Raw genomic sequence first — 26,496 nt, forward strand, 5'->3', positions numbered from 1 at the left:
GGATTGAACATTAATTACCCTGAGCACACTTGCACACACGTCATTCCTTGCATATTTCACAATAATGAAAACCCAAGACCTATGGGAACAAGATCTTACATGGAGGTCATTGATCATTTATTGTCTTCTACCTTACATCAAGTGGACACACGTCATCTTCTAAATGAGAAGACTCTTCCTTGAACATATACATCATGTTTTATTGACTAATTTCATGCCACTCATTAAATAATTTAAGGTAATTTTATATACTAAACAAAGCTTCCCTTAGTATCTCCAAAAGTAGTAAAACGCCTGCTTTTGTTAGGTTAAATAAAGTCTTTTCTTTAGTTCAAAAACATACATGAGATCCTTACTTCTTCAAACCAAAGGTACTTTAGACTTATACCATAAACTGTATAGAATTCATGGATCATATGAGGATATATGAATAAATGTTTGCTTCTGGTTCAGCTTATAAACTATCTTTTTTTTTTCTTGTAGAATTCTGTGGGTTTCTACTCGCTTTTACTTTTTTCAATTTGGCATCTAAAAATAAAACCATAAACAACTTTTAGCACTAAACCAATGCTCACAAATCATATTCATTTACATTAACAATAATCCCGAAGTACAAATTTGCATTAAAAGGATTCATTAGATTCCATATGTAATCTATTACTATTATCAGGAATCTTATATAAGATGTCTCCAACTTCACACAGCTTTCAGGCTCATTTTCATGGTGACTTTTTAGTTGTTAGTAATTGCCATGTTGGTTTCTGATGGGGGGGTGGGGACAATCACTAAATTTCAAGCACTGTTCTAACCTTATGCCCTGGGACACTAGTACAATGCATATATCAGAATACTGAGGGTTGACTCCTCACTGTCTACACACTTAGCGAAAGGGCAGAATTCATAGAATACTAGGCCCGTGGTCAACTTTCCTACCAGTAGGGAGTAACGTGAATAGCCTCTACGATCCACAATTTTCTCATCTGAAATTAGAGATGATAATCCTTATCTTACAGAGTTTTAAACTCCAGAAAAAGAGAGAAAAAATGTGAGAAAAGAAATATATGAGAACCACAACACATAGTAGGTATACAACAAATGGCAGTTATTGTTCTAATCAGTCTCAACCAGAGTTCTACTGCAGGTGAAGGCCACCAGGGGTTCACAGCATTGTTGCAACAATTACTTATTTAAAGAGACTCTGAATAGCACATTATATTCAATATCAAGTCAACTTACCCAGACAGGAGTACAAACCCTGACTTATCCAAGCTAATATGGCAAGAGTTATGAGGTCACCAAAACTAGCAGCAATGGGGGTAGCAACGTTATCAGGATTTATGCCAGTCTTCTTTGAACCAACAATAACCCCAACCATTATTATTCCTGGAAGAAAGAAAACTCATTACTTTTTATGCTATGATTTAGAGAAAATCAATCCCCTAAATACTGAAATATAAAAGCTAGACAAACAGTGAGTACATCATTTCCAGTTAGACTGCTTAGATAAGCTGACTAAAGCAAACAAAACATTTTACTCTAATGCTCTGGCAAAATGCCTTTCAACAAATTCCAAGTAGGGATCATAGAAGATTTGAGAAGTTCAGTGTAACATTTAGAGAACTGAAAAGCTACTGTAAAATAACATTCAAGCTGAAGTTTCAAATTTAATAACATGTATGTCTTAGATGTAATGTATATTTGTACCAAACCCAAAGATTTTATGTTAACCCTCAAATAAGGAATGAAAATATCAAAGAAAAGGTGATTCGTATTTATATGCACAGCAATTGGGAAGAAGACCAACAAAAACAGCTTTGTCTACATGGTGGTAGCCAGAATGCTTGCTTCATTTTATTATTTAAAATCGTTGAAGTATTAAGAGGGAAGTAATTAAAATTTGAACACTGGAGACCAGAACACAAAAAGCAGTCTTTATAAAGGATATTCTTTAAAACCAAAGTTTCTGTCTATGAACTTCCAACTAGAGAACAGAAGATGAAAATACGACTGTGTACTTATACTCCTAAATATCTATTTTCTTGAATCATACAAATGGGGAGGGGGATTGATAACATTTACATCCATACTCAATTGTATAGATTTTCTCATGCCAACATTTAGAGGATGCAGTGCAGAGAATATTTAAGATTAGTTCACTTATATGCTAACCATAAACCAGTATGGAAGCCTAAAAATGGCTATAGGGGGAAAAAAAAAAACCAACAGAATCTCACTGCATTTTTAGACTGAAAATGACTCAAAATGATTTTATTCTAGCATTACTCATTTTATAGATAATAAAACTGAGGTCTTGGGAGTAGAGCTTAAATTCTTGTTGAAGGCCACAGAGCTTGTAAGTTAACTCTAGTTCCATGTTTTCTACTACCCCAATAAAGCCACAATTATTAAAAGTAGAATCTCTGTCTTGCTTCAAATAATTTCTCACCTCTTATGTTCTGGAGATGTTTTCAATCTATAGACTTACCTTTCCCATAATATCATTGTAAAAAGAAAAAAAAAGCAATAGAAAAGCTTTTAAAATGTATTATGTAATAATCAAGATGTGCTCACATAGAATCCTTTTTTCAAAGTCAGCACATTTAAAGATCAACATGGAAAGTTCTCCCAGGACAGGATGCCCTCCATATCTTTTCAGCTAAAAACAAATATTTTGCCATCATGGGCCAGCAGAAAGAGCTGGGAGTCAGGAAACAGGTTTTAATTCTGATTTTCTGCAAACAAGCTGATGAAATTAGTTAAGTCACCTTACCTGAGTCAGTTTTCTCACCTACAAAAGGTGGTTAATAGTATCTGCTCTCTCTACATATAAATGTCCAACTATCATAAAATTAGAACACACATTGTTCAAAGTAACAAGCTTTAAGCACATGTATTTTAAAAGTCTGAATTCTTATGATTTTGAAAATCCTAGGCAATACCAATAGTTTTTACTGAAAGCTTTTAAACAATTATTTCTAAATGAAGCAAGATTAGAAAACAGAAACGAACTTAAGGTAAAAGAAGCTAATGCTTTGACTTTTTTTTTAGTGTTTATTTTTGAGGGGGGCAAGGGGCAGAGAGCGATGGGGACAGAGGATCAGAAGCCGTCTGTGTGCTGACAGCAGAGAACTCATTGCGGGGCTCAAACTCACAAACTGTGAGATCACGACCTGAGCCGAAGTCCAACGCTTAACCCAACTGAGCCACCCAGGTGCCCCAAATTTCTTTTAACCATAAATTAATTTCCCAATAGCTTAACTTCATCCCACTTTGGCCAGTGTTAACACCACTGAATTCTGGTAATTCTATATATAGACAAGAAACTACCCTTAATAAAAGTACCAAAACAAAATGCTTGAAAATATTTTGGAAGTCAAGTCTTAATCTTAGTAAGATTCTCTAAATTCCCAGAACCTAACCAAAAAAGTTAGCTTAACAGTTTTATAATCACCTGACGTGAGAATTTTCTATTTTTCACCTTGCTGGTGATATAAGGGTAAGAAGATGACAATTGTAAAATAAAAATGATTATAATTTCATAATAAGCTAGTTCTCTAGTGTTAAGTTCTTTTATTTAATTTTTTTTCAATATATGAAATTTATTGTCATATTGGTTTCCATACAATACCCAGTGCTCATCCCAAAAGGTGCCCTCCTCAATACCCATCCCCCACCCTCCCCTCCCTCCCACCCCCCATCAACCCCATTTGTTCTCAGTTTTTAAGTTCTTAATAAATAAAAAGAATGATACTGCAACTGAAAAGTTTTAAGGTAGTTAACTTTTTTTAAGTTTATTTATTTTGGGGGGGAGGGGCAGAGAGAGGGGGAGAGAGAGGGAGAGCCCAAGAAGGCTCCATTTTGTCAGCTCAGAGCCTGATGCAGGACTTGATCCCACAAACTGTGAGATCATGACCTGAGCTGAAATCAACAGGTGGATGTTCAACCAACTGAGGTACCCAGGTGCTCCAAATGTAGTTAATTTTTAAAACTTTCTGGCTTTTTAAAAGTCTAAAGCCAGTAATATACTGTGCTAAGCATACAGTTATATTTGTATTGCCACAGAATTAGTAAAAAAAAAAAATTTTGAAATCTGAAACTTTAAAAAATTTTAACAGAGGGACTGCTTTTGAAATTCAGAATTCCTGGAATCCTTGCTACTCAAATGACAAGCCAGTAAATCCTCTGCATGATTTCCAGAAAGGAGTTTCTCAATTAATTTAATTTATAGAAACTAATGAATTATCTATTTTCTTGATCTCATTTGGGAACTCTACCAGAGTACCTAAGGCCAGGAGACAACCTCAGAAAGCCTGTTCTACATTAAGGTTTACATACAACAAATATAGGTATTTGTGAAATAAGATATTTTAAAAGTTTGTAGATAAATTTTCTCTCCTTCTTGCACTCTTGGTGGGAATGCAGGCTGGTGTGGCCACTCTACAAAACAGTACGGAGGTTCCTCAGAAAGTTAAAAATAAAACTACCCTATGATCCAGCAACTGCACTACTAAGTATTTACCCAAAGAATACAAAAATCCTCCTTCAAAGGGATACATGCACCTTGATGTTTTAGAAGCATTATCTACAATAGCAAAACTATGGAAACAACCAAAGTGTCAATCAACTGAGGAATAAAGAAAGAAGATTATGGTATACATATATATACACCATATATATGTTTTATATATATATAAATATATATATATATTTATATATATAAATATATATATGCTTTATACACACACACACACACACACACACACACACACACACACACAATGGAATATTACTCAGCCATAAAAAAGAATGACATCTTGCCATTCACAGCAACATGGATGGAGCTAGAGAGTATTAATGCTAAGCTAAATGAGTCAGTCAGAGAAAGACAAAGTATGATTTCCCTCACATGTGGAATTTAAGAGATAAAACAAGAGAGCATAGGGAAAAGAGAGAGAGAAAGACAAACCAAGAAACGGACTCTTAACTACAGGGAACAAGGTGGTAGTTACCAGAATGGAGTTGGGTGGAAGGATGGGGGAAACAGATGAAGGACATTAAGAGTACACTTATCACGGTGAGCACCGAGTAATGTACAGAAGTGTTGAATCACTGTATTGTACGCCTGAAACTAATATGACACTGTATGTTAACTGGGACTTAAATAAAACTTAAAATTTTTTTTCTCGGGGCGCCTGGGTGGCTTGGTCGGTTAAGTGTCCGACTTCGGCTCAGGTCACGATCTCGCGGTCCGTGAGTTCGAGCCCCGCATCGGGCTCTGTGCCGACAGCTCAGAGCCTGGAGCCTGTTTCAGATTCTGTGTCTCCCTCTCTCTGTGACCCTCCCCCGTTCATGCTCTGTCTCTCTCTGTCTCAAAAATAAATAAACGTTAAAAAATAAATAAATAAATAAATAAAATAAAATTTTTTTCTCTGCGGTTCTTACAATGAACAGGTATCATTTCAATAAAAATAGTCGACATGGAAAATAAATTATTTGAAAGTGAAGGACGGCACAGTAGCCATTTCTAAAGCCACTTACCCTGCAGAAGAGATGCAATGAAAGCAGTTGCCACACTGCTAGAGCACAAGAGTATGGAATGGTCAAGATAGTATTTCCCCTCTGGAATCCAGCCCAGTATAATTGCTGCCACAGCTGCTAGAAAACCAACCACTGTTGCCTGAACCTAAAAAAATTTTTTAGAAAGTCCAACTGAATTATTCATTTCAAAACCAGTTTTTACTTCATTATGTAAATATGCATACCAAAAGTCAGAAGAAAGGATTGCATCTGGTCACTGAGCCGCATTACCTTTTGAAGAAGCCACTCTATTTTGGTTTTAATATTCCCTAAGGCAGTGAGTTCTCGAACCGCCACGATCTGGTGCCAGTGGGTATGGAATGGGGTCCAGGAATCTGTTTTTATGAAGCACCTAAAGTGACTCTGACGGTCTAATCCACAGATCATCTAAGAAGATATCAACCTTAAGACTGAAACTGAAACGTGTACCCAATCCACACGACTTAAGTCTGACTTCAGAGGCAGTGCTGGTAAGAGACTGGATTTTATGATCAAATGATAAGAATCTGACTCTTGGCTATATCACCTAATCTTGTGGCAAGTTATTTAAATTCATTCACCCAGCAAGTACTTATTTAGAATCTACCACGTAGGAGGCGCGCTATCCTGGGTCTTGGGATACACAGTACTCAAAATAGATTTATTCCTTGTTCTCCCCCAGCTCTTATCTATTTTTTAAAGAGACATTTAAAGAATCTTTGTAAAGATTCTCTTCTCTATGAAAACACAGTTGTGCTCAATATTTGAGAAGAATTTCTAGGTGCTCGCAGACTCTCTGAAGCCAGTCCATGTACTGGAATCCAGAGCCATCTCTGGCTCCCATCCTGACCAACAGCTGCAGGGAAGGAGGATGACAAGGGAAGGGTACAAAGAACAGAAGGAAAAATTAAGCTGAGATAGAAGTTATGAGAATGATGCGACGAATAATTTATACTACCACTCTTACTTAGTAAGAGTTCAGAATATTAAAAGACTAAAATGCAATATACTTTCAACTTTTAATTTACGTATTAATTTATAGTAGCTTACTTGTTGTTAAATATTTTGATTATTAACCCTGCCTAGGTTCCTACAAGTTCAAGCTAGAAAAGATCACAGACATCTCTAATGCAATACCATGGTTTAAAAGAAGGGGGCCAGGAAGCCCAGAAAAGTTAAGTAAATTAACAAAGCTTATGCATCTGGTTAACGTTAGAGCTCAGATTAAATCACAGATTTTCTTATTTCGAATCCTGTGATCTTAGAAGCAGAGAGACAAATATTTCTTTTAAGCCCACATTCCAAAGATCATTTTATTTCTATGTCTTTGAAATACATTACATGAAATTACTTTTCTGCAACCATGCCTCTCAACATGATGTCCTAATTGAGCTAACATTAAAATAGTGAGTGTTCCCTAAGCCCACTTGCTGGAGAGTTACTAGAGGCTGCAGTCCTGTGTCTTGGGCATAGTAGGAAGTAGTGGAAGATGAAGAGACATTCACCTGAGATCAGAAGGAGCTGTAAATAATCCATATATAATCCATGATTTAGTGTTTATGTAACTGACAATTTAATGTGTTCATTTAGATGAGCTCGAGTAACATTAACAGATTAAGAAAAACTCAGTTTAAATAAATATATAACCATAATACATAAAAGGGTTAAGTTTAATTTTAAAAGATTTACTTTAAAAAAAGTAGGAAAAAAAGTACCTAAGCAATGATGTGCTAAATATTTATTTGTACAGTTATTAAACTCAAGTACTCAAATTCTGGCTCTCTTACACACTTATGATTAAAAATTTATATATATATATATATATATATATATATATTATATTTTAATTACATGTTTTTCAAATTTGGAAGAACCTGATCAATTTCTAGAGAAAGAAAACTTTTCAGCAGTCATGGGTATCCATTTACTCTGTCACTTTTTCATTGTACTAAATTGTTTTGAGCCCCCTGAAACAATTAAAAAAATTTTTTTAATGTTTATTTACTTTTGAGACAGAGAGAGCATGAACAGGGGGAGGGGCAGAGAGAGAGGAGACATAGAATCCGAAGCAGGCTTCAGGCTCTGAGCTGTCAGCACAGCTGACACGGGGCTCGAACTCACGGACCGTGAGATCATGACCTGAGCCAAAGTCGGACGCTCAACCGACTGAGTCACCCAGGTGCCCCAAGCCCCCTGAAACAATCAAATGGTAGTTTTTATAGCACTAATATTTATTCCATTCTTACAGGTAACACCCAAGATGTATAAACCCAAGATCCATAGGCAAATATCTGCATCACTTACCTGCTTTAAAGCCAAGTTGCCAATTATTAGGTTCCACTTTTCAATGGGTGAATCCATCTTCCCGATATTTACCTGTTAAGATAGATACTTTCACATATCACTGACTAATCATATGCTTTTAACTCTGTTTTAGCAGCGTATGAAATCTTAAGCCAAAGATAATTCTTTAGTAAATCTGATGAACTCACATTTTTACTTAATATAAATCTGATTTCACTACCAGCCTTGAATCTCACATTTAGCTTGCCCAATACGTTTAGGGAAAAAAAACACTTTTTTAAAATTTAACTACTAGCCCACAAGAACTAGCGGGCCAGTTAATACTATCCATTTGCCCACTGTTTACAACATCATCAAATGTCATCCTAACATGCCAAATTTTATGTACTGAAGCCCAATAGGAATAATCACATAATTCTGAGCTGCTAGCATTTTATTCCACATCATGAAACTAGTCTAATTTGAAGAATTAGTGACCAGAAAACCCAGGATTAAATAAGTCATTTATATGTACATAATTTATATTTGAGCCATGACTAAAACTCTTAGCAATAAAAAATTCATTCAGTTCACATATAAATTTTCATTGTGTATTTCACTATTAAAATTTATGTATCTTTCTGCTAAGTGGAAGAATACCCTCTAAAAAAATATTATTCGATTGCTCTATATGCTAAATCATTACTTCTCAACCATTTAGGACTCAAAACACGTATATCCAAATCTGTCGAGTTTTTCTAATGCAATCATTTGGAAAGCAGTGAACAATGTTTATTAAAAAAAAAAAAAAAACATACCAAGTTGGGTTTCAATTATTCATCATCTGCTTGGTCATGGAAGGTTAAGTGAACGGGTAAGGTAGGAGATACATAAGGATTGTTATTTATCAGTAGAGTTTAGCTCACTGGCTTCAGACCAGAAGATTAAGTGCTACATCAACGTTTCCACTATCAATTTGGAAAACAGATTCTATTCTCCAACCTCCTTCTGGGATCTAGTCCCAAAGTACCCAGCAATGCAAATATTAAGATTTCTCAGTTTTTCAGTATAATTATTCATGCTGCCTTTATTTGCAGATTTCTTTCCTAAGCCTGGAAATCTACATTATTCATGAAATTTGTGTTTGTAGCTCTAACAACCTGAGTCTTTCCTCCAGTGAGTAATGAGGCAGAGGTAGTGTTTAAAGAGTGAAATCCGCTTAGGGTTTAATATTCAGGAAATAGGCATGACAGAAATTAGTGTTAGTTTTAGTAACTTTTAGAAAAAAAGTCTATAGGTATGAGAAGCAATCTAAAATGATTCCATGAAAAAGTAGAAGATGTGAAGACTCCAGGATTACTTGATAATCAGGAGAGGTAGAGACACACATACACTAAGGTCTAGGAAAAGGTCAAGAAAGGGGAGTCACAGAATGAATGAGTGCTATGGATTAGGTATGCTACTGTGCCAGATTCACTTGTACCATTGCCACAGTTCCTGCTAAAGCCTGAAGCCACCTTCCTCAAAATCCTCTCCCCTAGAGCTGCAGGTTACAGTCTGCCAGTGACAGGAGTTTGCCTAAGATTTGGAAGGCAGAAGTGAAACAGAGGCCACTATTTCTGTAAGGTCTTGGTGGTCAGACATATGGTAGGCATCCAGATGTCTACACTGCAATACACCCATAGCTTTCTTCCTCTTCTCCAGTGCTTCAGGTTATTTCTCCGACCCTTCCATCACAGATCTCTCCTTCTCCCCCATTTGTGTAAGCCCAAATTGCTCTATTAAATTCCTTATTGCTCTCTATAAATTCCAATACACACCTTGGCGGTTCTAGTGAGCAAACCCATACTGATAGAACAATGTCACGCTATTCAATTGCTCTGTTTTGTAAATGATGAAGATCACAATTTCTAAGTCCCTTCCAGATCTATAAGCCTCTAAATCTATAGTTCTTTTAGTCTAACACAAATAACAAGTTAATGTATGATGTGAAATAAAATATATTTCACATTTTATGAAATACAATTTATAATGAGAAATCGCAATGTATTATGTGAAATAAAGCAGAATATATTCACAAATAAAAATCACCTTTTTTTGTTTTTAATTATAAAGCAAAGATTTTTAGAAGGATAAAAAAAAGACAGAGAGAAATGTTGATCCAAATTTAACCATGTAGGGAAAATACTTATGGTGCGGGCGTGCATTGGAGCAGAAGTGGGAGTTTGGCAGGAAACTGAAAATTGACCTGTGCTGTCCAAGAATTGGGCTGACCTAAGATACTGGCCAGTGGCCTAGGATCAGCATGAATCATCTACATTTTTCCAGAGTAGAGAGGAAGAATCACAAAGTGTTCTGTTTAAAGGCTTTTGCTAGACGTACTTTTATTCAATTAGCTGACCTGAATATCCTGGCTAGAAAATCTGAGAACTAAGAATGTGATATAGTGGAATATGATCTGATAAAGACTTCTATATGACCTGGGTTAATATTTTTAAATTGATATGTATTTTATATATTTTACATATATATATTTTATGTGTTTTAAATATTTTAATATTTATATACAACCTGGCCAATATTTTTGCAAAGACACTAATTTTTTTTTTTAATTTTTTTTTTTTAACGTTTATTTATTTTTGAGACAGAGAGAGATAGAGCATGAACGGGGGAGGGTCAGAGAGAGAGGGAGACACAGAATCTGAAACAGGCTCCAGGCTCTGAGCTGTCAGCACAGAGCCCGACGCGGGGCTCGAACCCACGAACTGTGAGATCGTGACCTGAGCTGAAGTCGGACGCTTAGCCGACTGAGCCACCCAGGCACCCCAGACACTAATTTTTTTTTTTTAATGTTTATTTTTGAGAGAGAGAGAGACAGAGTGCAAGCGGGGGAGGTGCAGAGAGAGAGAGGGTGACACAGAAGCCGAAGCAGGCTCCAGGCTCTGAGCTGTCAGCACAGAGCCCAACATGGGGCTCAAACTCACGGACCGTGAGATCATGACCTGAGCTGAAGTTGGACGCTCAACCGACAGAGCCACCCAGGCGCCCCGACACTAGTTAATTTTTAAGGAAAGAGAGCTGAGGTGTCCAGAGCCTGAAGATGTTTTGGCCAACACTGTGGTTTTAAATTTTTTTTTTTTTAATGTTTATTTTGGACAGAGAGAGAGACAGAGACAGAGTATGAGCGGGGAATGAGCAGAGAGAGAGGGAGACACAGAATCCGAAGCAGGCTCCAGGCTCTGAGCTGTCAGCACAGAGCCTGATGCGGGGCTCTAACTCACGAACCGTGAGATCATGACCTGAGCCGAAGTCTGATGCTTTAACCGACTGAGCCACCCAAGCGCCCCATTAATGTTTTTAATCTAAATGCCTTAGCTTGAGCCTGCAATTCCTACTTTTTATAATCCCTACACCTTTTTCTCCATAGATGTATATGTTACTTTTCTGACCCTGAAGCACATGAATTACAGATAGGCTTTAAAATTTACTGGGACCAAAGATAAAAGTAGGTTGGAATGACCTTGAAAGTACAGATTTACAAATATAGTTACTATACTTGGTATTGGAAAAAAATATATTTAATATGTAAATAGATGAAACAAGGGTACCGAAAGTCTCCACTGAAGTATTAGTCTTAAATATATATATATATTAAATATGTGCTCCAGGGGCACCTGGCTTGCTCAGTCAGTTAAGTGACTAATTCTTTGACTTTGGCTCAGGTCATGATCTCACAGTATGAGTTCGAGCCCCACATCAGACTCTGTGATGACAGCACAAAGCCTGCTTGGGATTCTCTGTCCCCTCTCTCCCTGTCCCTCCCCTGTTCATGCTTGTGCACGTGCGCACACACTCTCTCTCTCCCCTGCACCTGTGTAGTTTAATTGTCAGCCAAAGATTTAAGCAGAACTTATGCCCAGATTTTGGGGCTCATCCTTTCTACAGTTCTATTGCTGCTGGGATTTCCCCATAAATTTCTACCTGCTCTGTCAGCTCCAAGCTCTGTTATCTAATAATTCAAGACAATAAAACTTCAGCTTTCTGCCACTATACCTACGCACAAGTCACAAAAGGCATTTGACCAACAAAAGCAAACAAACTCACAAATCTTAACCAGTGTATTTGTCTTTCAAGAACAGGCCCCTCTCATGCTTCTATTTAGTTGTGTGTTTTGTTTTTCATTTTTTGTTAGACTTCCTGACCTCTGTCACCTCAAACTGGTAAGACTGTGGGGTTTCTGCCACATGAGATCCAGGGACTGGGGAAACTCCCTCAGGCAAAAAAAAAAGCTACAAACTTTGCAATGCTTACTCATTGCAGACATGGTCCTTTAAGGGTGACCTCTCGTTTCTACCTGCTTTTAATTACTTTCTATTGCCTTCATATAGTTTGTCTAGGTTTTCTAATTGTTATTCTCTGGGAAGGGTCACTCACTATTTCATTCTGCCGTTATATGGAATTAGAAACCATATTACATACTTTTACATGTTTGAAATATTTCATAAAACATAATATGGTAAAACACATATATGTACACACACACCCTAATATATCTTCCTGAATGTGCAGGGGTGAAGCCTATGCTCATAATCTTGAATGCAGTAATGGTTTCACATGTACACACTACGTATTGAAGCTCATCAAACTGTAAACTTTGGATTTGTGTAGTCGGTTTGTGTCAATTATACCTCAATAAAGCTTCAAAGAAAGGGGGGAGTTAAAAATCTCGATGACTGAAACGGTTTAAGTTATACATAAGTAGTACACTCCACAAACCTATGGCTATGGATTGGTATTTATAACTTAAGAAACATACTCTAGGGGTGCCTACGTGGCTCAGTCGATTAAGCATCTAGCTTTGGATTTCAGCTCACGTCGTGATCTCACGGTTCATGAGTTCGAGTCCCATGTTGGGCTCTGTGCTGAGAGCACAGAGCCTGCTTGGGATTCTCTCTCTTTCCCTCTCTCTCTGCCCCTCCTCTGCTCATTCTCTCTCTCTCTCTCAAAATAAAGAAATAAACATTTTAAAAAATAATGTAAAGAAACATACTCTAAAATTGAGACCAGTAGGAATATGCAAGTTTTGTTTGTATCTAACAATCCGGTTTTCTGACAAGAACCTGTAAAATTTAGAATTATGTCAAATTTAGGAAAGAATACTGAGACTGTAACTATATCAAAGTTATGCCAGAGTTATTAATATCATTATTTGGGATTTAATTTTTCTTTATTTTAGAAGTTTTACAATTTGAATGGGAAATCTAACTTATAGTTATCAGGGAAAGGTTTTGCCAGCTTCTTCATATCCTTTTACACTGGGATGTAAGCTCAGTGAGAGCAGGAATATTTTCTGTTTTATTTATTGATGATTCCCTAGCACACACTAGCACTTGGCATACCGTAAGGGCTCAGAAATATTTTTTGAATTAATGAATTAAAAAGCTAAAATGTTACAAAATAATTTCAGGAAATCAAAGGAGTTTTCTGAGAGGTTTAAGGCAACAGAAATCAGTTTTGTCTAGAGTGGGAAAATACTAATCAAACGGTTCTTGGCAATTTGCTCCTGGAAAATAGATTTATAAGCTTTAAAAACGTATACATTGTCTTTAAGACAGTGGATGCCATTTTTGACTGTTATATCTAGCATCCAGAAGCAGAAAATTTTAGACCTCAGGTAACAGAATTTAAACAATTTATAGAACCACTGTGCTTGGGATTGTTTTCTAATTATATACTACTGTTATATATCCACAACAATTATCTACCATAATATATATCTACTGTTGAAAAGATAAAAATCCAGGAAAAATTATTCAAGTTAATCATTATAATTTAGAGACAAATTTTGACTCAGGTAAGAGGGCATGATAAAGTTGATTTGAATTCATCATTATTATATCTCCCTTGTTAAAATAGAAAACATTTTTATTGAAATATCTTTTTATCTGGTAACATTTAACCTTTACCTTTATAGAATAACAAGGTTTTTTTAAATTTTTTTTTAATGTTTTACTTATTTTTAAGACAGAGAGAGACACAGCATGAGTGGGGATGGGGCAGAGAGAGAGGGAGAGACAGAATCCGAAGCAGGCTCCAGGCTCTGAGCTGTCAGCACAGAGCCCGACGTGGGGCTCGAACTCACTAACTGTGAGATCGTGACCTGAGCCGAAGTCGGACACTCAACTGACTGAGCCACCCGGGCGCCCCTATAATAACAAGTTTTAAAGACAACTGCCCTTCAACAATTGAGTGAGTAGGCTCTATATGATATCTTATGTTTTAGGTTCTCTATCTTTATACTTACACAAAGCTTTCCTTATAATCCTATAAGTTCATTTATCCTGATTCTCCGGCAGACAATGATAAAAATGAGAAAAGACTCTTTAATGGAGCAAAAAGATTAAGTAATCACAGACTTGCCTGCCATAGCTATAATGATTTTTACTCCTACTTTTATTTATTCATTTATTTATTTTTATGTTTACTTTTTTTGAGAGAGACAAAGACAGAATGTGAGTGGCTTAGGGGCAGAGAGAGGGAGACACAGATCCGAAGCAGGTTCCAGGATCTGAGCTGTCAGCACAGAGCCTGATGCGGGGCTCAAACTCTCGAACTGTGGGATCATGACCTGAGCTGAAGTTGGACACTCGAAGGACTGAGCCACCCAGGTGCCCCTTACTCCTACTTTTATAACTGAAAATAAATACTACACAAGAAAATTGTAAAATTTTTAAAAGAATTATTTTTTGACCATAGATGAAAAGGCTGACTTTCAAATAGTACTTGTTTTAAGTTAAACAAACAAACAAACAAAAATCATTGACTTTTTACCCTGGAACCAGCGAGTTCAGGTAGGAATCTGCCACAACAGTCCCATTTAGAGACAATTGACAACTGAATTAAGGTAGTGGCAGGTGGGGCATAAAGGGAAGGGGAGAGGGATTTCATAGGTTGAATGGACAGCCTAGACATTAACTGGATAGAAGAGGGATAGTGATTGGTAATGTTAATAAACTGATAAATACAGAAAGCACAGTTGGAGCAAGAGAAGGTAATGAGTTTACTTTTGAATGTAGTGAGGCTACAGACAATTGAAAATTTAGCTGTAGTGATCAGGAAAGAGGCTGGAGGTACAGATCTGAGAGTCAGCAATGTATGGGCAGGGGTGGCATACATGAACTTATTGACAGAAACACAAAAACAAGGGACTAATATTTCAGGAAAACCTCAAATCAAGAAGATGAGCAAAGAAAAAGAAACCAAAAAAAATAGACTAAGAAGATGCCATGAAAGAAGTGGAAAGAGTCCACACCGCAGTGTGGGGTCTCAAAGTCAAGAGTAATAAAAATTTTAAGTAGAGAATAGTCAGTGAAGAGTCTATCAAAGGTGAGCCTTTGGGTACTCTGCTTTCAAGAAGGCTTTAACCTAGAGTGGCTTTAACAGTTGATGGAGTATCAGGATTGGAATATAGCTGGCAATGATTCTCTAGCATTCTGTAAGAATGGTAACACACTCCCCCTACCACTTGAGATCAACTTCTCTGAGCAATTGAAAACACAATAAACTAGGTAAATATACCATGTTATCATAGTTTGATGCCATGAGTTACTACTTTTCCATCTACGAATTTTCCATCTCTCAAATCCTGAGAAATTTTCAAGTGACTACTCCCAGTACTTAATTTCAGCTAATCCATCAGCCAATTCTGTCATTTCTCTCTGAAAATTAGTTCTGGACTCCAACTGTGTCTCACTATATCCACTGCTACCACCCTGATCCAAGCCAGCATTGCCTCCAGCCTGTATTATGGCAACAGACTTTTAACTTGTCTCTGTTTTAGTCCTTGGCCCTTTATAGCTCTGTCTCAACACAACAGTCAAAATAATCTGTTGAAATATCTATCATATCATAGCACTCCTCTGTTTAAAACCTTCCAGTGGCTTCCCATTTCCCACAGTCGGCAAAGTCCTTACAAAGGCCCACAAGGTGATCTCACACCCTGTTATTTTTCCTTTCTCCCACTTGATCCCAGGCCCATTGGCCTCTATGCTCTTCATTAACGCAGTGTTGTTCTCAAACTTTGATGTATATCAGAATCGCTGGTTAAAATACAGATTGCTGAACCAACCCCAGAGCTTCTGATTCAGCAGCTTCTGGGTGGAGCCAACATTTTGCATTTCCAGCAAGTTGCTAACCAAAGTTGCTAACTTTGAGAACCACTGATCTAACATATCGACAGTCCTGCCTCTGGCCTTTAACACTGACTAGGCCATGCCTATCTCAAATTCTTAAGCCTCAAAAAATAAAAGTACATCTGTGTTGCTTCCAGTTTAGAGCCATTATGAATAAAGTTGCTATTAACATTTTTTGACCAAAAAAATAAAAATAAAAAATAAAAGTAAAACACATTAGTAGATGGAAAAGTAGTAACTCATGGCTTCAAGCTATGATAACGTGGTATACTCATCTAGTTTATGGTATTTTCATTACTTAGAGAACTAGGTAATCTCTTCATTTTGCAACTCAAATATCTTACAATCAGTGACAAAATTCCTGATCTGTGGAAGACATCAACTGCAGCCCTACCCCCCCAAAGAAAGGTGCAGCTAGCTCACTCAGCGAAGACATTGGTTGATACTCTCCTCCCATGGACTCTGCTTCTAATCAGCTTTGGAGTTCCACTCTCTTAAATATGAACAAATAAATGTAACCAGACTTTTGATGGAAGAATCTACCATAAAATATAAATGCCACAACAACAACAAAAAAAACTAAAGTTCAAATTAAAAGATTAAGATTAAATTCACCTTTAGGCAGTATTAATGGTAATATGTGACCAAATTACACAGAAATTAATTTGCAGCAAATTCCTTTTTAAGCAGATTCTCCACAGCATGGCCTATTTCAAAATGGAGTGACATTTAAGCTATTATCTGAATCTAAACAAATACTGGAGAGTGCTCAAGAATGTTGCTTTTAGAAATATTTTCTTTGAGATAAGCTAGCCAAAATTTCAGTTTTCCGGGCTAAGTTATCAAGTTGCTTAAAAGTTTGGGTGCCTAACTATATTTATCAGAACAAAGTTCATTTTCCAACAAAATGAAACTAGAGCTACCTTTTAACTCTCATTGTAACGATTTTCTTTTCCTTTAACTGTTGCCAGTTCTGTTTTTCAAGACCTCTTCTTTATTCTCCTGTCTTGCCAAGAAGCCTCTTGGATTGAGTTCTACCTTGCTGACCTACCGGTTCTTAAAACATAATGCAAATGTAGATCACTGGGAAAAGTTGGCAGACGGACCACGTGTATATAATTTCACTAACTCTTAAAACATTGGTAAAACTACATAAAAGTTTTTTTTTTAAGACAAAAGCTAGAGGTATAATGGACACACATTCCAAGTGTGAAAATCAATATTCAGCTAACACCAAGGTACTCCCCCCAATTATTTTTGGTTAGCATTTTACCTTCTGCCACCACAAGATGTTCCAAGGTCACTTTATACTTTTATGTTCCAGTCCAAAGAGGCTTCATTTCTATTATTCTCCAGTTCCTTTAATATTCAATCATTATAATGATGATATGAAAAATTATAGACTAAAGTGAATTTGCCCAAACAAATCTACCAAGGTCTGGCTAGTATCTGACTGGCTGATACCCCTAGACGTTTCTAGCTCACCAACTAATTACGGAAATAAGTAACAGGACTGTATCTTTAATACTTTAAAAAAAATAACATGGGTGCCTGGGTGGTTCAGTCGGTTAAGCATCCAACTCTTAAATTCAGCTCAGGTCATGATCTCAGAGTCATGGGAACGAGCCCCGCATTGGGCTCCATGCTCAGCATGGCTTAAGATTCTCTCTGCACCTCCCCAACTTGTGCACGCATGTTTTCTCTCTCTCTCTAAAATTAAAACATTAAGAGAAATAATAAATATCAAAGTTTTAAAATATTAAGTAACAAAAAATATGGTATATTGGTGCTAAGACCAAGCCCTCAGGAGAACATCCTTACAATGCAGAGGAGACTATCAGGTGTTTGTTACTGAGGTTATTTATTGGTTTTAAAACTCTTGACTCAGTTATCCTGTGCAAGTAAAAGGGAATGTTCTGGAATGTGAGGTATTCCATTATATTCTAGCTCTCTGTCTTCAGGAAAGTTACTCAACTGTTCTAAGCCTCAGTTCCTCCTCTATAAACAGGAATAATAGTGTTTATCTCATAGGGTTGCTATAAGATACCCTTGTAGGCAGTTAGTACAGTCCTGGCACATTATGAGAGCACACTAATACCCAATATTTCATTATGGTCCTGGGCAGAGTTTAGCTATATGACCTTTCATATATAACAGGGAGCTTAGAAGGTTCCATAGGGCATATGCAGCACTTTCTCTTAACTGAGCAAGCCAATAATGTTAATAAAACATTATTTAATGCCATGCATTTATCTCCTTTCCAAGCATCTGTTTTAGTCAGGAAACCTTAGGGAACTTACAGTTGCCTGGGGGAGAAATGGGGGAAGGGAAGGAACAGGAGAGAGTACTCCCATCACCAACACAGTTGTTCAGGCTTTAGATACGCAAAATGTTCCCCCTAGTTCATAGATGGGTTCATTTGCTGTAGCTTTTTTTTTTTTTTTTTTTTTAATTTTTTTTTTTTTTTTTCAACGTTTATTTATTTTTGGGACAGAGAGAGACAGAGCATGAACGGGGGAGGGACAGAGAGAGAGGGAGACACAGAATCAGAAACAGGCTCCAGGCTCTGAGCCATCAGCCCAGAGCCTGACGCGGGGCTCGAACTCACGGACCGTGAGATCGTGACCTGGCTGAAGTCGGACGCTTAACCGACTGCGCCACCCAGGCGCCCCTTTAATTTTTTTTTTTAACGTTTACTTATTTTTTGAGATAGGGAGAGACAGAGCATGAATGGGGGAGGGGCAGAGAGAGAGGGAGACACAGAATCTGAAACAGGCTCCAGGCTCTGAGCTGTCACCACAGAGCCCGACGCGGGGCTCCAACTCACGGACAGTGAGATCATGACCTGAGCCGAAGTCGGCGGCTTAACCAACTGAGCCATCCAGGCGCCCCTGCTGTAGCATCTTTAAACAAACAAACAAACAAACAAACCCAACTTCATATACTAAAGGCAATGCAATTAGTAACACCTTTTGAAGGCTTAATTTTTGACTAACATTAAACGGGTAGATGGTTCACTGAAATGAACCTCACTAGTTATGTGATTTTAATCAACATAATTTGGTTGCATGATAGTGAAACTCCAACAAATGTTACAGTGAGAAAGTAATGCCCTTTTAGGCTTCTAAAATTAAATCAGAACCCTGTTAGTGGCAGTGTTTTTTTAAATGTTTAACGTTTCTGGATGACAACTTAGCATATGTAGCTAAGGCCTTGAAAGAATGCCTTTTTTTTTTCTCAACAGTTTAATTACAATCCTAAAATTGCCCCAAAGAAATAAAAGAATGCAAAACTGTCTGTATAAAATTATTCATTATAACATTGTTTATAATAGCAAAACATCAGAAAGAGACTATATATCCAAAAATAGATGCTAGACTAAACTATAGGAGAGCTATATAACAGAAAAGTACATAGCCAATAAAAATGACATAGGTGTATATTCATTGAGGTGGAAAGATGATCAGCATATATCTTAAAACGGATATCATAGATTTTAAGAGACAAAATATATGATTACTGTTCTTTTTTAGAATATACAGTATGTATCTACTCTGATATACCTAATGATGTATAAGTATAGATGGATCTATACCAAACTATTTATATATGACTATGTCTAGGTGGTTTTAAATTTTCTTCTTTATAATCTTTCCCTTTTCTTCAGTTTTTGCAATAAGTTTGTATTACTTTTATAATCACAAAAGGTATAAATACCAATCAACCAACCTTTGAATCATAAAGAATCTCAATATCTGATTTGTCCCATGTCTGAAGCACTGATGATAATTGCCAGAATGCCCTGGAGTAAAATGAGGCAAGTATACTACCTCAGGATAAATGAAGGTCTATAATTTGCAAATTAGCCAACCCAGATAACTTTCAGGGTATCATATCAGGCATTAACACTTATCATATCCCTGAGGTCCAGAAATTTATCAGATAGAGGAAAAAAAATTTTCCTGGTACAAATTCTCCTTCACAGAAAGAAACAGCATAGGTAATATATATACTTAGAAGTAGGAAAAAACTTACTGCAGTGGATAATCTGGATGCCAATGTCATTTCCAAGTTTCCTTTGAGACCAAGAAGTGCAGGAACTAAAATGAAAACTTCTGTTACCTTTTTGAACACCTCCCAGTGCTGCAAGAAAAGAACAAAAACAAAACAAACAGAATTTTCTGACACCCTGTCAAAAACACTTTAGATAAAGGACATTTCTAAAAACCTCAGCCATCTTTCCCAATGTTGCATCCACATATTGAATGAAAACACAAGTCACTTAATGAGTGAACATTTAGCTTAACCCTATTCTCCAGAGCTCTGGAGCCTTGAGTTGCTTTAGAAGATTTAGTTAAATTGGGAATGATAGTCGATGCAGTCACTACATCCCCAAATAACTCCAGCTTGCCACACAAGTCTGATGCCCTTACATTTTGCTTTATCCCTTAATGAGGACAAGAGTCAGTGTAACCAGTAGTTAAGAGAACAGACTCAAGAACCAGAACATCTGGATTTGAATCTTGGTTCCAACACTAACTACAACAACTCCACAGGAAAATTACAGCAATATTATTATCTAATTTCACAGTTGAAGAAATAAAGATTCAGAGAAGTTCAATGATTTTCCCAAGGCCAGAAGATGAGACCTAGACTGGACGTCAGGAGTTCTAAGTCATCCTATGTTGTGGTACCCATTTTACGGTGTGAGGCAGGAGAGCATAATATCATTTAAAAAGCACTAAGTTGGAAATTAGAAAATTTGTGGTTCTAGGCATGGATCTGTCATAATCTAGCCACATAATCTTGGATGAGTCATGTGTCTTTGGATTTCAATTTCTACTCTGCCCTGTCTAGCCCTTGCAAAAATACCATGTTAATGAAAGTACATATTAAAGTACTTTATAGGGGCACCTGGGTGGCTCAGTCGGTTAAGCGGCCGACTTCGGCTCAGGTCATGATCTCACGGTCTGTGAGTTCGAGCCCCGAGTCGGGCTCTGTGCTGACAGCTCAGAGCCTGGAGCCTGCTTCTGATTCTGTGTCTCCCTTTCTCTGACCCTCCCCCATTCATGCTCTGTCTCTCTCTGTCTCAAAGATAAATAAATGTTAAAAAAAATAAAAATAAAAATAAAAAAAATAAAGTACTTTATAAAGTGGAAAAAAAAAAACCCACACAAATCCCTTAATAGCACAATCTGCTATTTTACTAATGCTATTAAGAGGTGACTGTAGCACTCAGAGACTTTACGGACTGAAAAAACAAAAACAATATTTGACATTCACTGATGGCTTGTTATGTGCCCAGACACTGTTCCTTAGGCTTACTCATTTAAGCTACAACAAACCTATGATAGGTACCATTCTTAAAAAATCAGACATAATTCAGGAGCACATTTTACCTAGGTCATAATTTTAAGATACCTACCTATATGACTTAATTTTGGAAACACCAGAATACTATCCGAATATCTCTATCAGTCTAGTTCCTTCACGTCATCACAGATTCTATCTACTGGGATATACTTCTTTTGGTTACTCCCACCCTTTCCAAGTTCAATTCAAATCAAATACTCCCACGAGAAACCCTATGAAGTCACTAACACCTTAGCATTGATATAATAAGAACGAGCAACGATTGATTTCCTATCCCATGCCAAATAAATTCTACATTCTTTTCCTTACACCTGAAGAGGCATATGTCTAGAAGTTCCCAAACTTTCTCAGTTTTCATGGTACCCTTAGGCCAAAAGAAATACCCAACAGTCCTATTTATTAAGTAGTTGGTCCAAAAAACTTAGTGAATATTTACCTCCTAACAATTTACTAGCCATTTGTAGAAATAATACAATTATATTGAAAAAATAATATTTTATGTTACACCATCATAATTACTTATTAATTGGGTGTGTGTCCCTGTGGGTCACTGCATGACTTCTCAAACCTTGGAATTGGAAACTACCACCTTCATTTCTTGTTCTGGATTGGTTTTTGTGTGACACTTGCTTTTTTTCACAGCACCACTGAAAATCTAGTCATCAAGATAAATGTTGTGTGATGTAATGTTGAAGTATTAAACCACCTTGAGTCTGTAAAGTGTCCAAGAGATGTCACTGTGTTTCCTTTAAATTTTTTTAAAAATCCCACAGCAACCCTGGAGTGTCCAGAGATAGCACTTAGGATATATGATGAGGTTAGTGAGAAGTTGTGCAGAACTTTAGTCAAAGGGAAGGCTTCAGATACCTGGGTTGAAATTCTGAGTCAACGACTTGTACTATGTAACTTGGGCAAAATTATGCTTTACTTTCTTCATCTAAAATAGGGACATTATTGAGGGGCACCTGGGTGGCTCAGTCAGTTAAGCATCTGACTTCAGCTCAGGTCATGATCTCATGGTTCGTGAGTTCAAGACCCACGTCAGGCTCTGTGCTGACAGCTCGGAGCCTGGAGCCTGCTTCGGATTCTGTGCCTCCCTCTCTCTCTGCTCCTCCCCAGCTCACAGTCTGTCTGTCTGTCTGTCTCTCTCTCAAAACTAAATAAGCATTTAAAAAAATAAATAAAATAGGGACATAATTGAACCTACCTCATATGGTTGTGCTTAGGAATGTACCTGTACATAGTAATGGATAGCAATATTGAAAGTTTATTAGCTATATAACACCAAGATATATTACCAGTTAATTTCCTGGCAGGAGGTATTGCAGGAAAAAAAAATTCATATACTTAAAAATTTTTGCCATAATAAAGACATGACCTCTGAGGCTATATATATTTATGAATCCCTAAACTTCTCCACAAGAACTTGCCCTAAAGGAAATCAATGTCTAATCTTACCTAATTTTGGACTTCTGTCAACATCCAGAACCTCAGCGAAGTACTCACACAATCAAATGTAATGTCAGAGTGCTCGTACATATGCATTAGACTCAAAACTAAAAATCTTTTAATGGCCAAGAGGAAAAACAAAATTGAAACTTAAAAAATAATAATAATTAAATAAGTTGAGGAACAGATCCACAGAGTCCTAACTTTAATATAAACAGCAAAATTTTAGGGGTTCCTGGGTGGTTCAGTCAGTTAAGTGTCTTACTTCAGCTCAGGTTATGATCTCACCATTCCTGAGTTTGAGCCCTGCATCAGGCTCTCTGCTGTCAGTGCAGAGCCTGCTTTGGATTCTCTGTCTCCCTCTCTGTCTGCCCCTCCCCCCCATAAATAAACATTAAAATACATAAATAAACCAAATAAACAGCAAAAGTTTTAAAAAGTCTAATTGGTAAAAGAAGTTGATGCAATTTTAAGAAACATACATACTCCAAATCTGGAGAAGTTTGGTTCTTATTTTGATTTAGTTAAAACTAAACCTATTCAGGGGCAACTAGGTGGCTCAGTCAGTTGAGTGTCCAGCTTCAGTTCAGGTCATGATCTCATGGTTAGTGAGTTCAAGCCCCACATCGGGCTCACTGCTATCAGTGTAGAGCCTGCTTCAGATCCTCTGTCCCCCTCTCTCTCTGCCCCTCCCTGCTCTCAAAAAATAAACCAAAACATAAAAAAATTTAAACCCATTCACTTTCAGACATATGACAAAATGACCAATCTCATACATAATCAGATAAATGCGAAATAAAAGGTGATAAGTTTTCATCTGTGAGATTGGTAAAGATCGAAAACTTGGATAACATTCCATTGGGAAGAGTATAAGGAAATAGGCACTCTATGACACTACTGGGGAGAATGTTAAGGTTTAACTTCTTTGGGGGAATTGGGCAACTTAAATATAAATATAATATATATAAATATAAAGTGAACATAATTTTCAACTCAAACCTCTACCTCAAGGAATTTATCCTACAAATAAACGTGAACATGAGTTTAAATACATACATATGATGAATTTACTGCATCATTGTTCATAATAGCAAAAGATTTGAGGCAACTGAAATCCCCCTCATTAGGTAACTTAGTAGAAAAATAATATAAAATGATACATCCTTGCAATAGAGCCTGACATAGCTGGAGAAGAATTTGGTAAATCTTTGTGAACCTATATAAGGATAAACTAAGAAAAGCAAGGTGAACAGAAGCATTGTTTGTGTCTCTGGCAAATACACACACACACACACACACACACACACACCACACTTAATGTCTATTGAAGGAGGCACAGAACAAAAAGTAATGGGGCTAAGGAAGGGAATAGGAGAAAGGTACATACAGGCAGAGAGAGACTACTTTCTCCATTATATATTCTTTCATGCAGTTTAAATATGCTTTATCAGGGGCGCCTGGGTGGCGCAGTCGGTTAAGCGTCCGACTTCAGCCAGGTCACGATCTCACGGTCCGTGAGTTCGAGCCCCGCGTCAGGCTCTGGGCTGATGGCTCAGAGCCTGGAGCCTGTTTCCGATTCTGTGTCTCCCTCTCTCTCTGTCCCTCCCCCGTTCATGCTCTGTCTCTCTCTGTCCCAAAAAATAAAATAAACGTTGAAAAAAAAAATTAAAAAAAAAATGCTTTATCAAATATACAATTTCATTAAGCTTTTCATTTTGAAATAATTATATATTCACATGCAGTTATAAAAAAAAATTCAGAGAGATCCCATGTACCCATTACCCAGTTTCCCCCAATGGTAACATTTTGCAAAACAATAGTGAACCATATCACAACCAGGATATTAACACTGATACGGTCAAGATACCACCACAAGGATCCCTCCTGCTGCCCGTTTATAGCCACATCCATTTCTCCCCACTCCCAACACCTTCTTAATCCTTGGCAACCACTAATCTTTCTTCATTCCATAATTTGGTCAATTCTAGAATGTTACACAAATGAAGTAAGTATAACCTTTTGGGGTTGGCTTTTTTCACTCAGCATAATGCTCCGAAGATTCATCTAGGATGTTGCATGTTGCATGCAATACTTTGTTCCTTTTTGTCGAGGAGTAGTATTTCATTACATGGATTTACCCAAGTTTATTTAACCATTCAACTGTTGGGGCTGTATCCACTTCTTGGCTGTCATGAATAAGACAGCTACAAAGAGTCATGTACAGGAATTGCGTGAATAGAAGTCTTCATTCCCTGAGATAAATGTTCAGGAATGCAATTGCTAGGTTATATGATGGTTAGCATTTAGTTTTAGTTAGTGTGTGAGTGTGGGTGTGTGTGTTTTTTTAAGAAACTGTCAAGGTGTTTTCCAGAGTAGCTGCTCTATTTTAAATTCCCATCAGCAATGCATGAGTGATACCATTTCTCTACATGCTCAACAGCACTTCATATTTTTGCTATTTTTATTATAGCCACTCTGACAGGTGTGTAGTGATATCTCATAGAGATCCTCACTTGCATTTCCCTAATGGCTAAAGACGTCAAACATTTCATGTTTATTTGCCATCTGTACACACTCTTTGGTGAAATGTCTCTATGTCTTTTGCCAGTTTTCTACATTTTTTTAACTGTTTAGCTTTGAGAGTTCTTTATATAGTCATATTTTGTCAGATATGTATTTGCAAATATTTTCTTCCACTCTGCAAAGCTGCTTTTGATCCTTTTAACAAGGTCATTTTGGGGCGCCCAGGTGGCTCAGTTAGTTAAGCACCTGACTCTTGATTTTGGCTACGGTCATAATCTCATGGTTCATGAGGTTGAGCCCTGAATCAGGCTCTGTGCTATGCTTGGGATTCTCTCTCTCCCATTCTCTCTGCCCGTCCTGCTCTTCCTCTCTCCCTCCCTCCCTCCCTCCCTCTCTCTCTCTCTCTCTCTCTCTCTCTCTAATATATGTATAAAAAAATGTCAGTCACAGAGCAAAAATTTTATCCATTTTTCCTTTTTTGGATCCTGCTTTGGGTATTGAGTCTAAGAAATCTTTACCTAGCCCTAGATCCTGAAGGATTAGTGTCAATTCTGCTTAAGATATTAAAATTTTTTTTAATGTTTTTATTTATTTTTGAGACAGAGAGAGACAGAGCATGAGCAGAGTAGGGACAGAGAGAGAGGGAGACACAGAATCCGAACCAGGCGCCAGGCTCTGAACTGACAGCACAGAGCACAGATGCGGGGCTCGAACTCACAGACCGTGATATCATGACCTGAGCCATGACCAGAGCTGTTCAAATTATCTATTTCATTTTGAGTTCATTGTGGTAGTTCTGTTTTTCAAGGAAGCAGTCCACTTTGCATAAGTTGTAAAACATACGAGTGCAGAGCTGTTTGTGGTATTCCCTCATTATCCTTCTGACATCTACAGGATCTATAGTGATATCTCCCATTTCATCCTGTTAGTGGTAATTTGTCTTTTTTTTTTTTTTTGTCAGTCTTGCCACAGATCGTCAGTTTTAGTGATCTTTTCAAAGAACCATTCGTTTGAAACCATTGTTTCAAAGATTTTTCTCTATTGCTTTCCTGCTTTCAATTTCATTGATTTTTGCTGTTATCTTTATTATCTTCCTTCTGCTTGATTTGGGTTTATTTTG

General features: G+C 37.1%; 1 protein-coding gene across 4 annotated transcripts in view; it reads right to left on the reverse strand.

The window, feature by feature from the left end:
- The window catches only part of SLC41A2 (solute carrier family 41 member 2), a 119,593-nt gene that overhangs the window by 59,515 nt on the left and 33,582 nt on the right, over window positions 1-26,496 (reverse strand). For all 4 annotated transcript variants that reach the window (XM_078449534.2, XM_078449531.2, XM_078449532.2 and 1 more), the window contains 4 exons: window positions 20,067-20,174; window positions 7,861-7,932; window positions 5,539-5,683; window positions 1,237-1,383 (listed from right to left, as the gene is read on the reverse strand). In XM_078449534.2, the coding sequence (XP_078305660.1) occupies window positions 1,237-1,383; window positions 5,539-5,683; window positions 7,861-7,932; window positions 20,067-20,174 (472 nt within the window). The remainder of the gene's footprint in view (window positions 1-1,236; window positions 1,384-5,538; window positions 5,684-7,860; window positions 7,933-20,066; window positions 20,175-26,496) is intronic.

The sequence above is a fragment of the Panthera onca genome, chromosome B4 (assembly GCF_046562875.1).
Source record: "Panthera onca isolate mPanOnc1 chromosome B4, mPanOnc1 haplotype 2, whole genome shotgun sequence".
NCBI lineage: Eukaryota > Metazoa > Chordata > Mammalia > Carnivora > Felidae > Panthera > Panthera onca.